Source organism: Lithobates pipiens, unplaced genomic scaffold (genome assembly GCF_037356315.1).
Source record: "Lithobates pipiens isolate NorthernLeopardFrog02 unplaced genomic scaffold, aLitPip1_a1.2 Scaffold_8, whole genome shotgun sequence".
Classification (NCBI taxonomy): Eukaryota; Metazoa; Chordata; class Amphibia; order Anura; family Ranidae; genus Lithobates; species Lithobates pipiens.
The window spans coordinates 92165042-92181934 of NW_027507903.1; the positions used below are offsets into that span (position 1 = coordinate 92165042).

General features: G+C 42.7%; 1 protein-coding gene across 1 annotated transcript in view; it reads right to left on the bottom strand.

The window, feature by feature from the left end:
* The window catches only part of MAPDA (N6-Methyl-AMP deaminase), a 64934-nt gene that overhangs the window by 18561 nt on the left and 29480 nt on the right, over positions 1 to 16893 (bottom strand). Inside the window, exons 7-8 of the mRNA XM_077474279.1 lie at positions 13374 to 13454; positions 4048 to 4174 (exon numbers count right to left, since the gene is read on the bottom strand). Of these exons, the coding sequence (XP_077330405.1) occupies positions 4048 to 4174; positions 13374 to 13454 (208 nt within the window). The remainder of the gene's footprint in view (positions 1 to 4047; positions 4175 to 13373; positions 13455 to 16893) is intronic.

A 16893-nucleotide genomic window follows, 5' to 3' on the forward strand; every position in this document is an offset into this window, starting at 1 on the left:
TGGCCCGTGAAACCATGCGCCCAACCCCTAATCTCCATGTAGGTTCCATACAAGATCTAAGCTTTGCAAAGTTAAAGTATTACTAAACTCACAACAGTAAAATCAGTCTGTATATGCAGTAAAATATACTTGTTATACTCACTGTGGAATCTAAGGAGTTAATTTTCTGCATTGCATGAAAAGGCTGTTTGATCCTGTCTCCTCTGATCTTCCCCTTTTTCCAGAGTCCCCAATATATCTCCTGATGGTAAAGAGGCTTGGGGACAAGCTGCACATGCTCAGTATGGTGTGTATTGCTAGAGAGTTTTTTTTTTCTTGGGGGAGTGCATGTGATCAGCACAGGGCCAACCAGCACTGTCAAGACAGAAGGTTGGGGGTCCTGCATCCTCACAGGCTCACAGGACAATTAGAGGAGAATGAAAACTCCTCCTACAAGCTTTAACCAGACACTGATAGAAGTCACAAGACTGTTCTAACTGCTGAGGAGAACAAGTATTTAGCTGATTTACTAAAACTATTGTATTTCCATGTTCTTTGTACTGTGGGAAACTAGATATACTGAATGAAGTGCTCAGGGTTTTGTAACACTTTAACAAGAGAATTACCATTAGCATAGCAAATGTGTTGAAGCTCTGTTGACTTAAATCAGCCAATCACATGCAAGCGAGTATCCTGTTTTTTTTTACATTTTTCTTTGCATCTGATTTGGTATACTTTGAAAAGTGAATTTTCCCCACATTCACTAAGCTACTGCAAGTGAAAATTCCTTTGCCAAGTGATGAACATGCTCAACTGTTTTAGTAAATCAGGCTCAATGTGTGCATAATCTAATAGCTAATATTTCTATATATGTATTTTTACCAAGGTATCACTAAAATTTTATATGTATACTCTATAGATTTTAAGTTAAAACATACTATATGCCAATGCAAATCTCACCCAGGCAGCTAGAGGCATGTGACAAGATAAAGAGGGAGGGGGACTGGGGAGTGGCAGGAGAGAGGGAAGGTGGGGGACCGGAAGAAGATGGATGGGGGAATCATCCCCGCTGCACTTTTGTATTCTGACAGTGGGGAGACTCCCCTGCTGTCAGAATACACAGATAAGTGATGCAGTCATTGGCTGCAGCCCCTGATCGAGCGTCTTTGATCTGACAGGGCAGAATTAGGATCCATCTATGGCCACCTTAAGAAATTCAGTGGTTTAGTTTTGATAAGAATGACAAAGGCAGGAAGTGTGTGACCCAGGGGTTCTAAATTTTGTGGAATTTGGGTTGGTTGTCTTTGTTGAATAATTAAAACAGTAAATAGTGTAGCGCTACTATTAAGTGAATGTGTAATCCCGTGAGGGAAATCCGAATGCGATCACGGAAAAACAGATTGATCAGTGATCACGTGGAAAGGTCACATGGAAAAAGTCCATAAACAATCATGGAAAGAGTCCATATATAATCATAAATAAAATCCTCTGTGATGTGACTGGTGCACAAAAAGTATAATAGAAGTTTCTTCCAAGGGGATAGGAGTTTCAATAGTCAAATACAACCCGATAAGTCAGCTTGTCTGCAGAAATCACAAAGGTAGATGGAATACTCTTACCGAATGTGGTGGACTCACACGGTCTTACGACGGTTGAGTCGGAAATGCTTGGGGTCCCGACCTGGGACTAGATGGTAAGTTGGTGGACGCCCGACTGGATGTTGAGAGGACTCCAAACAACTGAAGACCGTAGGCGGTGTCTCACAGGGGGATCTCCGAAGTCTTCTTTGTCCAATTCAGATGTGACTCGATTGGAAATTACAACCCCAGACGGGGGGTGGGAGATTTTTGGAAATTTAGACCAAAAAAGAAAAAGAAAAAGTCAAATAATTAAATAAAAATTATGACTGGTGATCACAAGTGAACAAAATAAAAGCAATGTGGGGTGCCAAAAAGCGAGCCCCTGTTGAAGACACTCTATGTCGAAACGCGTCGGGCTCGCTTTTTGGCACCCCACATTGCTTTTATTTTGTTCACTTGTGATCACCAGTCATAATTTTTATTTAATTATTTGACTTTTTAATAAAACCCGATGGTTAAGATTTTTTTGACCCGCACCATGTGGAGCTTTCTTTTTTGGTCTAAATTTCCTAAAATCTCCCACCCCCCGTCTGGGGTTGTAATTTCCAATCGAGTCACATCTGAATTGGACAAAGAAGACTTCGGAGATCCCCCTGCGAGACACCGCCTACGGTCTTCAGTTGTTTGGAGTCCTCTCAACATCCAGTCGGGCGTCCACCAACTTACCATCTAGTCCCAGGTCGGGACCCCAAACATTTCCGACTCAACCGTCGTAAGACCGTGTGAGTCCACCACATTCGGTAAGAGTATTCCATCTACCTTTGTGATTTCTGCAGACAAGCTGACTTATCGGGTTGTATTTGACTATTGAAACTCCTATCCCCTTGGAAGAAACTTCTATTATACTTTTTGTGCACCAGTCACATCACAGAGGATTTTATTTATGATTATATATGGACTCTTTCCATGATTGTTTATGGACTTTTTCCATGTGACCTTTCCACGTGATCACTGATCAATCTGTTTTTCCGTGATCGCATTCGGATTTCCCTCACGGGATTACACATTCACTTAATAGTAGCGCTACACTATTTACTGTTTTAATTGTTTTACTTTGTTTGTTTGAAGGGTTGGCAGCTGTTTTTTGTTAGTTCGATACAGCGCGGTGTTTTCCCTTTTTTCTGTTTTCTGTCTTTGTTGAATGACAGCCAATGCAAAGGTGTATTTGTGATTCATAGACTTCAGTAGAGAGGGTCAGTGATTTCCAGGCTTTTGTCATGGTTTGTCCATGTTTAGCTAGCAGCCCTATAGGGCAGAGATTATAGAATATACATCTTGCCAAAACTGGCTGCTAGTTGGACAGGACCACCAGATGTGGTGGTAGTTGAACTGAACAGGGGAACCCCTAAAACAACAGAGAGAAGAACCAGGCAAGGCCAGCACATCAGAAATGTGTAACTTGTTTCTTGTAATAGGGATTGGCCTTGTTATCTGTTTCTTGAGTCCGAGATCATCAGCCAAATACATAAAACAGTCCATACTCTGGTTATGAATGCAAAACAAGTTAATGGCACACGGCCCCCATACTAGTCCCACTCTGGGTTTCCAGTTGGCTTCAGGGGTCCCAAAGAGCTTAGCAACTGTGGCTTCATCCTACACTCAGTTCATCCTGATCACACAGGCGTCCTGCTCACTCTCTCAAGGCCAGTTGCCGACTGATTCCTCTTCCTCATCCTCTGAACTCACACAGAGTGATTAATCCCTTCAGGACCAAAGTCTCTGTTTTCAAGGTTTGTAGGTTCTTCCCACCCAAAACTCTCCAAACCTCTGAAATTTCAGGTCCCTTATAAGGAACCTAATAAGCAATCCTGAGAGTTCTGAAAGTCAGCCCCTCTCTAGCTGGACTATGCCAGAACCCCTCACTCTGCATGGGTAAAAAACATTCAACAATGTCTTCAAACTGTTTCCCTTAAAGCAGAACTTCACTCTTGTTTTACATTTCTTCAGTTAACTCCTGGTTCCCATAGCTAGGCAAATGATGTCATACATCCCAGGAGTCTTCAGGAGGGGAGGAGGGGCTTTCTCAGATAAACAGACTCTCTCCTGCCTGCATGCCTGAACTAAGGGTAGATGGATTCCAGGAAGTAAATGCTACACAAATCATCTGCCCTGACTCAAGATGGCCCCAAAGTGATTTATCAGCAAAATAAAGCATGGAGACATGGATGGATGGGTGAGTTTACTTTGCATATTAAAAATGAATTAAATATGGTTTCTGGTTTGTGAAACTCAGATGCAGTGTAGTTTCACTTTAAAGGGACCACATCTCAAATACTGGGGGAATATACCTGTCGTCCAGGACACATTGCTGTCATCCTTAACAAGCTATATCAACTAGAGGTGACCACTAAATAAAATACCCCAAAGGCTCATTAAAGATACACTATAGCCAGAATCCCAGGTGTATCTATAACAAGAGTTCTAGTACCTATAGGGATATTCTTTTCTTTCACCATTTCCACTATATCTGGGGAATTACACAGAAATGTTCCATGTCCGATTCTGTCTGGGGGAATAGTAAGCAGAAGTTCCGTCTCCTCTCTCTGGGTTGGCACCTGGAAAAAAGTGCAAATGTTATAATATTTTCTTTTCTGGGTCAAGGCAACTGCAATACAGATCAGTACAATCTACTACTTTATAGATGATATATAGGGTGTATATGGCTCCCACAGCTCATCAGTAGCTAAACAAGCATTACATGACCAGTATGATAGATGAAGTCATACGACAATTGAATCTCTCACTTCTATTGTGGTCAAATGCTTGCATTGTCCAGGTGTGGGCTCCACTGAGTATGGCAACGTGAGTGCTGACCCACTAATACTGGGGTAATTTCATCTGCTGTTGTAATTGTTTCATGAGTGATAAAATGTCCCAAGGGGCAACTTACTAATAAGATCTTAACTGGGGATCATGTGGTTATAGGCATAAGAGGGAGCCATTAGGCAATCATACCTATTGCATTGTGCCAACTTTTGTGTAAGCCCTATGGAGGATGGCTGAAGAGGCCCACTACAGACCTCCCAGCACCAGTTATTTGGTTGAACATAAAAGCAATCCGACCAAGCTTTCCAACATTTCCGATCACTTCTACCAACAAGCTTTAGCTGGCGGTGTCTGCTTGTGCCCCATACACTTAAACCATCTCCCAATCAGGTCAAAGATGGCTGGGTTGAAAGAAAATAATCTAATGTCCAAAGGAAATGTATAGGTGTATACCTGTGTCACGTGTTTAAAGAGAGATTATTTATTGGCCTGATCATGCATGTGACCACAGACTAATATTTATGGTTTTGTTTTGTAGACGTATATTACATATACAATAAGTAACAAGCTAATATGGCTGCCCACCCTACATATAATATTAAAAATTATAAAGTTAAACAAGGTATTTGTGATATAGAGTATATTGATATCATTATGTATATTCATATGAATAGATATGTAATAATATTTTTTTCAAAATATATGCATCTATTTAATTTAGCTATATGAACTTAAAGTGGTTGTAAACATTAGCCATGAAATATGAACAATGCGTATCCCTCTATAGTGTATGCTTGTCTAAATTAAAAGCACTAAGTGTAATTTCTGTCTGCTGCTTCATTCCTCTGCTATCACTTCTGAGAACTGACAACAAGAGAAAAGATGAAAGGGGAGGGATCTCAAGCTGATTGACAGCCTCAGCTCTGTCCCTGTGTGCTGTGTAGGGGGGACTGTGTCCCTTCCCTCCAATCAGCTCTTAGCCCATGTACACACGGTCGGACATTCCGACAACAAAATCCAGCTGATTATTTCTGACGGATTTTGTCCGAAACTGGTGTTGCATACACAGGGTCGGACAAAGTTGCCGGAAAATCTGATCGTACGGAACGTGATGATGTTTGGTCGTTACGACGGGACTACGTCCAGGCTAGTAGCCAATAGCTTTGGTCTCGTAATTTGATCTGAGCATGTGTGGTACTTTGTCCGATCGGAATTCTCTACAAACGATTGGATAAAGTCCGATCGGATTATGTTGTCAGAAAATTTTATATCCAGCTTTCAAATTTCTTGGTCAGACATTCCGAACGAAAAAAAGTCAGATGGAGACCACACACGGTCGGATTATCCGACAACATGGTCCGGTCGGACATTTTCCGTCGGAATTTCCGACCGTGTGTACAAGGGCTTAGAGTTCTCCTCCCTGAGCTCTGCAGAGTGTAAATTCAGCTCTTTGCCCCCTGTTTTCTGACAGCTCAGACAAGCTTTATACATTCTGGACTTTAAATGGCTGTAGAGAGAAGACTGCAGATAAAAAGAGGTACAATTTATGTAGGAGGATTTGTTTCATCTGTGTATAACACCTGAGCACATTCACGTCACTTGGTATTTTTAAAGGGTTTACAACCCAATTTAAAAGGAAACTTGTGCCAAAACAAATTTGGTGGCTGCCATATCTCACCTTCTTCTGACAATGCCAGTATCCTGGCTATCTTTGATCTTAATACTTTATGTAATTACTTTTTAGCTTGAAAGTGCCACTTGCCATAGCCAATCCTAGTATGGATGTATATATGTGAAAGCCTCAGTCAATGCCGCTCCTCAAGGAATGTCCTCTGGCATGTTTCACCCCACCCACTGATCTTAAAATAGGGACCCCTATAATTAAGCTCCCAGTGGGTGGGGCGAAACATGTAAGGGAGCATGGCTTGAGGAGTGGCACATCCATACTAGGATTGGCTAAGGAGAGCGGCAGTTTCAAGCTAAAACATTCATTGTTCACTGGATGAATCTTCCTTAAGCTGGCATCCCTACTTTTCTGAGTGTCAATGGGGATCTACACCTCAGCCTGGAGTGGCACCATCAAGTACTTATGGCCTTATTGGGTAATTACTTGGAACAAGTACGCAGCAATAAAAGCCACAGTAAAATCAGAACTCCTAAACGGCATTCTTTTTTGAGTCAGTGACACAAAACGTGCTAAGCTAAATAAACTAAACAAGTCTGGCAGCTGGCATTTTCATACAGAGAGTTTTTACAGGTTTCGAATGGCAGGAGGTCTTGAAGACGCTTCTCACCTAGGGGTATTTATTTTATCATTTATTCTGCTCTAGGTCTCTGTGAGCTGTGTTTACAGGGAACTCTATATTGATGTTCCTAGTAAAGAGCTATGCATTGGCTTTTTAGGTCCAAAGTTCTGCTGAATACAATTTGTCTTTAATGATGTTCAGTGAGAAGTGTAGATCTTCTTTAGAACCTTTACATGTATTGGGGCACAAGAAAAATGCACTCTACTGTCTTACCTTAACAATAGGAGAGTTGTGTTAGGCCGCGTACACACGGGCGGATTGTCTGCCCAACTTAGTCCGCTGAACTGTGTTTCAGCGGACAATCCGCTCGTGTGTGGGCTTCAGCGGACTTTTTCAGCGGACAGTCCGACGGACTTTGTCTTTCGGAATTTCCGTAATTTTGTCCGCTGAAACTTGGTTTTGTCCGTCCAAACTTGGTTTCAGCGGACAGTCCGCTCGTGTGTAGGCAAGTTGGACGGACTAAGTATGGCGCATGCTCAGAAAGGGTTTACACGGCCGAAGGTTGCATTGCAGTGTATTGGACGTCGTTTTTCTAGTCCCGTCGTACGTGCTGTACACGTCATCACGCATGTTTTCAGCGGACTGTCTGTTCATCGTGTGTGGTCAAGTCCGTTCATTCAAAAGTTGAACGGACTGCCTGTCGGATTGTCTGACGAACTTAGTTGGGCGGACAATCCGCCCGTGTGTACGCGGCCTTAGTTTCTAGTAATACAGTGAGGCTCCGTTCACATCTAGGCGTTGCTATTTTACAGTAATTTTTCTGGCATTTTTTTGGGGGCGTTTTTGTACCGGCGTTTTGAAGTTCAAAAGGTCACCAGTGTAAAATGACTGTAATGTGCTAAAAAAATAAGCTCATGTACTCTTTATTTGGGCGAAGGGTGTTTTACTTTAGGCGATAGAATGCTCAAATGTGAAGAGGGGACAATGAATGGGATTTATCTTGTTGGGTGCTTTTAGAGCTGAGGTTTAGAACAGAAAAATGCCCAAAAACGCCTGAGTGTGAACGGAGCCTGATGGAAAAAGTATCTGATCCCCTGCTGGTTTTGTATGTTTGCCCACTGACAAAGAAATTATCAGTCTAGAATTTCATTGGTAGGTTTATTTTAACAGTGAGAGACAGAATAACAACAAAAATATCAAGAAAAACGCATTTCAAATAAGTTAAAAATTGATTTGCATTTTAATGAGTGAAGTAAGTATTTGATCCTCTTTTAGCAAGATTTCTGGCTCCCAGGTGTCTTCTATACAGGTAACGAGCTGAGATTAGGAGCACTCTCTTAAAGGGAATGCACCTAATCTCAGCTTGTTACCTGTATAAAAGACACCTGTCTACAGACGCAATCAATCAGATTCCAATCTCTCCACCATGGCCAAGACCAAAGAGCTGTCCATGGATGTCAGGGACAAGACTGTAGACCTACACAAGGCTGGAATGGGCTACAAGACCATTGCTAAGCAGCTTGGTTAGAGGGGTGACAACAGTTGGTCCGACTATTCACAAATGGAAGAAACACAAAATAACTGTCAATCTCCTTCGGTCTGGGGTTCCATGCAAGATCACACCTCGTGGAAAACGGTTAGGAATCACCCCAGAACTACACAGGAGAATCTTGTCAATGATCTCAAGGCAGCTGGGACACACTACGTCATGAAGGACTGAACTCCTGAAGCACCTGCAAGGTCCCCCTGCTCAAGAAAGCACACGTACAGGCCCATCTGAGGTTTGCTAATGAACATCTGAATGATTCAGAGGAGAACTGGGTGAAAGTGTTGTGGTCAGCTGAGACCAAAATGAAGCTCTTTGGCATCAACTCAACTCGCTGTGTTTGGAGGAGGAGGAATGCTGCCTTTGACCCCAAGAACACCTTCCCCACCGTCAAAGATGGAGGTGGAAACATTATGCTTTGGGGATGTTTCTTAGCTAAGAGGACAGGACAACTTCACCACATCAAAGGGGTGATGGATGGGGCCTAGCCAATCTCTAGACCCTAATCCCATAGAAAATATGTAGAGGGAGCTAAAGGTTCAAGTTACCAAACGTCTGCTTTGAAACCTTAATGACTTGGAGAGGATCTGCAAAGAGGAGTGGGACAAAATCCCTCCTGAGATGTGTGCAAACCTGGTGGCCAACTACAAGAAACATCTGACCTCTGTGATTGCCAACAAGGGTTTTGCCACCAAGTGTTAAGTCATGTTTTGCAAAGGGGTCAAATACTTATTTCACTCATAAAATGCAAATCAATTTCTAACTTTTTTGAAATGCGTTTTTCTGGATATTTTAGTTGTTATTCTGTCTCTCACTGTTAAAATAAACCTACCATTAAAATTATAGACTGATCATTTCTTTGTCAGGGGGCAAATGTAAAAAAAAATCAGAAAGAGATCAAACACTTTTTTCCCCTCACTGTAACCAGTGGATTTAGATATTGTCTCCTGACAAAAAGCAGTGCTATACATAAAAACAAATTTAGCGTTGTACCTCTCAGATAGAATAGGGAATAGATACCGTTTCACTTGCATTCAGTTTACTAATACCTTAACTCAGCACAGTGGCTAAGTGGTCAGCACTTCCGCATAGCAGCACTAGACCAGGGTCGTTGGTTTAACCACTTCAGCTCCGGACCAATAAACACCTTAAGGACCAGAGGTCTTTTTGCAATTTCGCACTGCGCTGCTTTAACTGGTAATTGCGCGGTCATGCAATATTGCACCCAAACGAAATTTGCGTCCTTTTCTTCCCACAAATAGAGCTTTCTTTTGATGGTATTTGATTGCCTCTGCGATTTTTTTTTTTTGCGATATAAATGGAAAAAGAGCGAAAATTTTGAAAAAAAAAGATATTTTCTTCTTTTTGTTATAAGAAAAATCGAATAAACTAAATTTTAGTCATACATTGAGGGCAAAATTTATTCAGCCACATGTCTTTAGTAAAAAAAATGTCAATAAGCGAATATTTTTTGGTTTGCGCAAAAGTTATAGCGTCTACAAACTAGAGTACATTTTCTGGAATTTACACAGCTTTTAATTTATGACTGCCGATCTCATTTCTTGAGGTGCTAAAACGGCAGGGCAGTACAAATCCCCCCCAAATGACCCCATTTTGGAAAGTAGACACCCCAAGGAAATTGCTGATGGGTATGTTGAGCCCATTGAATATTTATTTTTTTTGTCCTAAGGGATTGAATAATGACAAAAAAAAAAAAAAAAAATTTTTTTTACAAAAAGTTGTCACTAAATGATATATTGCTCACACATGCCATGGTTATATGTGGAATTGCACCCCAAAATATATTCCGCTACTTCTCCCGAGTATGGGGATACCACATGTGTGGGACTTTTTGGGAGTCTATTCGCGCACGGCACCCCGAAAACCAATCACCACCTTCAGGATTTCTAAGGGTGCAAATTTTTGATTTAACTCCTCACTACCTATCACAGTTTCGAAGGCCATAAAATGCCAAAATAGCACAAAACCCCCCAAAATGACCCCATTTTGGAAAGTAGACATCCCAAGCTTTTTACTGAGAGGCATGTTGAGTCCATGGAATATTTTATATTTTGCCACAAGTTGCGGGAATATTACAAACTTTTTTTTTTTTGCACCAAGTTGTCACTAAATGATATATTGCTCACACATGCTATGGGCATATGTGAAATGACACCCCAAAATACATTCTGCTGCTTCTCCCGAGTACGGGGATACCACATGTGTGGGACTTTTTGGGAGTCTAGTCGCGCACGGCACCCCGAAAACCAATCACCACCTTCAGGATTTCTAAGGGTGCAAATTTTTGATTTAACTCCTCACTACCTATCACAGTTTCGAAGGCCATAAAATGCCAAAATAGCACAAAACCCCCCCAAATGACCCCATTTTGGAAAGTAGACACCCCAAGCTATTTACTGAGAGGCATGTTGAGTCCATGGAATATTTTATATTTTGCCAAAAGTTGCGGGAATATTACAAACTTTTTTTTTTTGCACAAAGTTGTCACTAAATGATATATTGCTCACACATGCTATGGGCAGAAGTCAAATTACACCCCAAAATAAATTCTGCTGCTTCTCCCGAGTACGGGGATACCACATGTGGGGGACTTTTTGGGAGCCTAGCCACGTACGGGACCCCGAAAACCAAGCACTGCCTTCCGGATTTGAATATAAAATGCTATAAAAAACAAACTAACCAGAGTCACCCGTAACACTTATACGGTGATCAGTGGTGAAAGGGTTAACTAGGGGCAATCAGGGGGTTCAAATTTTTATTAGGTAGTATATGGGGGTCACTGGCGCTATATAAAAACCTGACGGGGAACCTAAATAACTAACTGGCTAACCAGCGTCACCAGTGACACTTATACTGTGATCGCTGGTGAAAGGGGGTGAAAGGGTTAACTAGCAGCAATCAGGGGGTTAAAACCATTATTGGGTAGTATATCGGGGAACCTAGCGCTATAAAAACCTGGCGGTGAACCTAAAAAAATAACTAGCTACCTAGCGACACTGATGCAGTGCTCAGAAAAATTATCGCTTAGTGACACTGGCAAAAGGGGGTGAAAGGGTTAACTAGCGGAAATCAGGGGGTTAAAACCATTATTGGGTAGTATATCGGGGTACCTAGCGCTATAAAAACCTGGCGGTGAACCTAAAAAAATAACTAGCTACCTAGCGACTGTAGCGACACTAATGCAGCGATCAGAAAAACGATCGCTTAGTGACACTGGCAAAAGGGGGTGAAAGGGTTAACTAGCGGCAATCAGGGGGTTAAAACCATTATTGGGTAGTATATCGGGGTACCTAGCGATATAAAAACCTGGCGGTGAACCTAAAAAAATAACTAGCTACCTAGCGACACATGCAGCGATCAGAAAAATGATCGCTTAGTGACACTGGCAAAAGGGGGTGAAAGGGTTAACTAGCGGCAATCAGGGGGTTAAAACCATTATTGGGTAGTATATCGGGGTACCTAGCGCTATAAAAACCTGACGGTGAACCTAAAAAAATAACTAGCTACCTAGCGACTGTAGCGACACTAATGCAGCGATCAGAAAAACGATCGCTTAGTGACACTGGCAAAAGGGGGTGAAAGGGCTAACTAGCGGCAATCAGGGGGTTAAAAACATTATTGGGTAGTATATCGGGGTACCTAGCGATATATAAAAACCTGGCGGTGAACCTAAAAAAATAACTAGCTACCTAGCGACACATGCAGCGATCAGAAAAATGATCGCTTAGTGACACTGGCAAAAGGGGGTGAAAGGGTTAACTCTAGGGGCAATCAGGGGGTTAAATCTTTATTGGGGGGTGATAGGGGGCTACCCTGGACCTAACACTAACTGTCCTGACAGTTTTTACTGTCACAACTGACACTGAATGCATTGATCAGTAAAGAAATGATCAATGCAATCAGTGACACTGTGACTGGGGGGGGGAGGGGGGGCGGGGGGGGGATCGGGGGGCGATCGGGGGGGCATTGTGTGCCTGTGTGTACCTACATGTCAGTGTAGTGTTGGTGCACACTTACTTTTAGTCTTCTCCTCGTAGCCCGGTCAAAAAGACCGCCCCGAGGAGAATGACATCACTTCCTCCTTCCTGTGTAAACAATACACAGGGGAGGAAGCTTCTCATTGGCCAGGAGCGATCCAGAGGGGGTGGCCGAAAACCAACGGCCATCCCCTCATCACGGAGCGCTCCTGGACCGAATCGGACCGCCGTAAACAGCGGGAGGGGGTCCGATCGGACCCCCCACCCGCTGGAAGGCAATCACGTAGATGTACGTGATTGTGCCTGCCTGTGCCATTGTGCTGACGTACAATGGCAATACGGCGGTCCTGAAGTGGTTAAATCCGAACCACGGCACTACCTGCCTGGAGTTTGCATGTTCTCCCTGTGCCTGCATGGGCTTCCTCCGGGTACTCCGGTTTCCTCCCACACTCCATAGACATGCTGGTAAGTTCATTGGTTCATGTCTAAATTGTCCCCCCAGCATGTGTATGTATGAATGTGCGTTAGGGACCTTAGATTCTAAGCTCCTTGAGGGCAGGGACTGATGTGAATGTACAATACATGTAAAGTGCTGTGTAAATTGACAGTGCAATACATGTATATACTTAACACTGCTTTATATGCAGGGTTGAGCAAAATTATTTGCAAAGCAGGCAGATTTGTCTCAGTTTTGAGTATATACATCCAGATTTGTTCAGTTTGCAGAGCATTATTATTATTATTTAAGATACTTACAGTATATAGCTCTGTCAATTTATGCAGCGCTTTACATATAAATTGTACATTCACATCAGTCCCTACCCTCAAGGAGCTTACAATCCAAGGTCCCTAACTCACATTCATATACTAGGGGCAATTTAGACAGAAGCCAATTAACTTACCAGCATGTCTTTGGAGTGTGGGAGGAAGCTGGAGTACCCGGAGGAAACCCATGCAGGCACAGGGGAAACATGCAAACTCCAGGCAGGTAGTGTTGTGGTTGGGATTCGAACCAACGACCCTTTTTACTGCTAGGCAAGAGTGCTACCCACGATACCACTGTGCTGCCCCCATAATCAAATTCATGAATTGTGAATACTTTAATTCCTAAGTGACATGACTCTTCCCAGATCTGATAGTTTTGCATGGCAAGATTAGCAAATGTCAGGTTCACTTTTACTATCTGATCACTATGTACCTCTGACAAATGAAGAGCCAATTTCAGGCCAGAATTCTTAGCCTCCGTGAGAGCCTCCATAAAGTCTTTTCCGTGTCCAACCTATAAAAATAAAAACATTCACAACCATAAACAGATATCCAAAAATGTGATCTTACGTTCATATTATGTGAAGCATTAGCAGCATCCAAACCCATATACTACACCTTCCAATTCAGTGACTCCACTTAGTGGACTCCATCCATGAGTCAAACAAATCTAATGGCACAAAATGATCAGTCTGCAATGGCTTTCACACCTAAGCATCTTACAGGCCTCAGAATAACCGTTCTAAATGAAGTTGATTTGCTAAAGTTAAATGGGTTGTTTAATTTGCATGGAAAGTTGCTTTATGAAAAGGGAATTTTCCCCAGAGTATAGTAAAGGTGGTGAATTTAACTCTGAAATGTACACCCAATCACATGCAAGGAAGATTAGAATAAAGCATTTTTGCCTGCACATGACTGGATGATGGGCGTCAGCAGAGATTCATCTCATTTACTAAGCTTTGGGTAAAATTCCCTTTTTTTTTTTTACATGGGTGCTACAGACTTGTACTCATTGCTGATTCTCCAAAGAACTCGTAAGCACTGAGAAGTAAGCTTCTAATAGGGTTTGGTGAACCCTACTGGCACTTTTATCTCAGTGCAACTAACCCTATATTAAATAAAACAAGTGCATGGCCCTTGTCATGAAAATGAACATTAACCTCCCTGGTGGTTTTCAGTACCATTAGCGGTAACCCCGAGCTACACTCGGGATTGCATTACAGGATCCTGGTGCAGTGTACTTACCTCAGGATCCTGCAATGTCGTCGTCGACCCCCCCCCCCCCCCCCGCGCTGTGTCTGCAGGATCTGTCCTCCGCCTGATGCCTCTGTGTGCCAGGGTCTGTTCTCTGCGGACATCGTGACACACAGGGGCGGAGCCCGGTGACAAATTTAAAAAATAGAAAATTCATAACACATACAGTACACTGTAACCTTACAGATTATATTAAATCATTTCACATCCCTTTTGTCCCTAGTGCTTTGCCCAATGCCCTGCATGCAGTTTCATATTATATATACTGTCCTTTCTGCCTGGAAACTTGAGATCGTCCATAGCAACCAAAAAGTGTCTCTTTACGTCAAAAGTGGTTTTAGACCAGTTAGAAAACAGCGATAGTAAATTAGAACACTTGCAGAATTGAGCAAAAGTGAATTGCGAGAAATGTTATTGTTACTATATTATTATATTTTATAATTATTTTGTTATTTATTATATTATAATTTATGATTTTGTGTTTCAAACTTTATCATACCCGGGATGTTATTCCTAAGAATTACAGGCCTACGATATAAACGCCAAATTTCTATGCAAAACAATGTACCGATTTGAGGAGCAAAAATCTGACATAATCATACCGCCAGGGAGGCTACATATATAATTATGTATTAATATCGTATTTCCCTACTAATTTCCTCATCTCTCTCTCACTATTGTCTGTCTACTCCAATGTGTTGGCTATATTGAGAATAATGTGTATTCTTCTGACAGACAGCACAAGCAGTGGGAAGAGACAATTGAATCGACAACAAATGATTTGTTTCTTTATCAATGTCATCTTCTCCAAAGCTATTGCCCAACCCGAATTCTTCCTTATTCAATGAAAAGTTCTTATTCTTAAAGAGGTTGTAAAGTTTTTTTCCCCCCCTTTAAAATAACAAAGATGGTACACATATCTGGTACTGCACAGAGAATCTCCAATCCACCTCTTCTGGTTACACCCGCCAACGTCCTGCTCTTTCTAGTGCACCACCATAGGAAGCTGCTTCTCACTCCTGAGCCGGGCTGTGTGCATCTATAGACAAACGCAGTGTGGCTTGGCCCCACCCCCTCACCACAGGATTTGACTAACAGCAGCAGGAGCCAATGGCTCCAGATATTCTCCGCCCAGATTGTGAGAGCAGAGAGAAGGGAGAGAACAGATGTAGCCAGGCACAGCGCGGGATCAATGGAGGACTCAGGTAATACATTAACCACCTCCCACAAAACAACGTAATTTTGAGGAAGAACTTGCACCGGGTGATGGAATTGGCTTTGAAATGAATGGGCTGAAATTGCACAGCACAAAATTGCATATGAATTGCACAGGAACTGCACAGAATTTCTGTGCAATTCACATGCAGTTCCTAGTGTGAATGGGCCCTTTGGCTTCATTTAGACATGCAGTAGGGGGGCAGCAAACATGCGTGCTTGAGCTGTGTTTTTACTGCCCTCCAACTGCCCCCCCCCCCCCTTAGCCACACACCTACTGGGCACTTTTACTTCCTTTCTGCCCAGGCCAATTTTCAGCTTTTCATGCTGTCACACTTTGAATGACAATTGCGCGGTCATGTAACATTGTACCCAAACAAAATGTTATCATTTATTTATTACACTAATAGAGCTTTCTTCTTCTTTCTGGTGTTCTTTTTTTATCACCACTGGGTTTTTTATTTTTTGCTAAATAAACGAATAAAGACCAAAAATTTTGAAAAAAACAACAACATTGTTTGTTATAAAATTTAGCAAACGGTAATTTTCCTCCTTCACTGAAGGCCACTGATGGGAAATAATTGGCGGCACTGATGAGGAGGCACTGATAGACAACACTGATTGGCAGCACTGGTAGGCACTGATTGGCAGCACTGGTGAGCAATGATTGGCAGCACTGGTTGGCAGCACTGGTAGGCACTGATTGGCAGCACTGGTAGGCACTGATTGGCAGCACTAGTGAGCAATGATTGGCAGCACTGGTAGGCACTGATTGGCAGCACTGGTGGGCAATGATTGGCAGCACTAGTGAGCAATGATTGGCAGCACTGGTGGGCACTATTGGGACAGCACTGATAATCAGGACACTGTTTATCAGTGTAAATGTCCCTTTTACACAAGCCGTTTATCGTCTCTCTTCTCCACTCTTCACGCTGTTAGCATGAGGAAAGGAATGTCGATAAGCGCCTTCTGTTTACATCGGTGATTAGCTGTGATTTGACACAGCTGATCACATGGTAAAGAGCCACTGATTGGCTCTTTACGTCAATCTGTGATCAGCAGTGTCCAGAGGACACACTGCAAACACAGAGTGCGCCAACCGCGACCCACAGCAGGCGCGATCACGGGAAACGATCATATGACGGGCTTCCAGAACTAGAAGGCCGCTCTGTAGCTGTCATCCAGCTATAGCACGATCGGCAAGTGGTTAAGCTGCAATAGGCAGTGGATGGGGGTGTTTACATGTCACGAGTGCGTAGTGAAGCATTGCAGCATGTCAACACCCCATGTATATCTGACATGTAGCTTGCCGCCCACCGAATACTTTAAATGTATGCATATTGGGAAGCACCACAAAGCCCTGCAACCGCGTGCAATGCACGCACTTTTGAGCGCATTTGTCTGCAAAAATGGGTTTAAAACAGGCGGTAGGGAGATGTCACAGAGCTTCCACACCACCTGTCAGTAGCCTCTGAAATGTGATC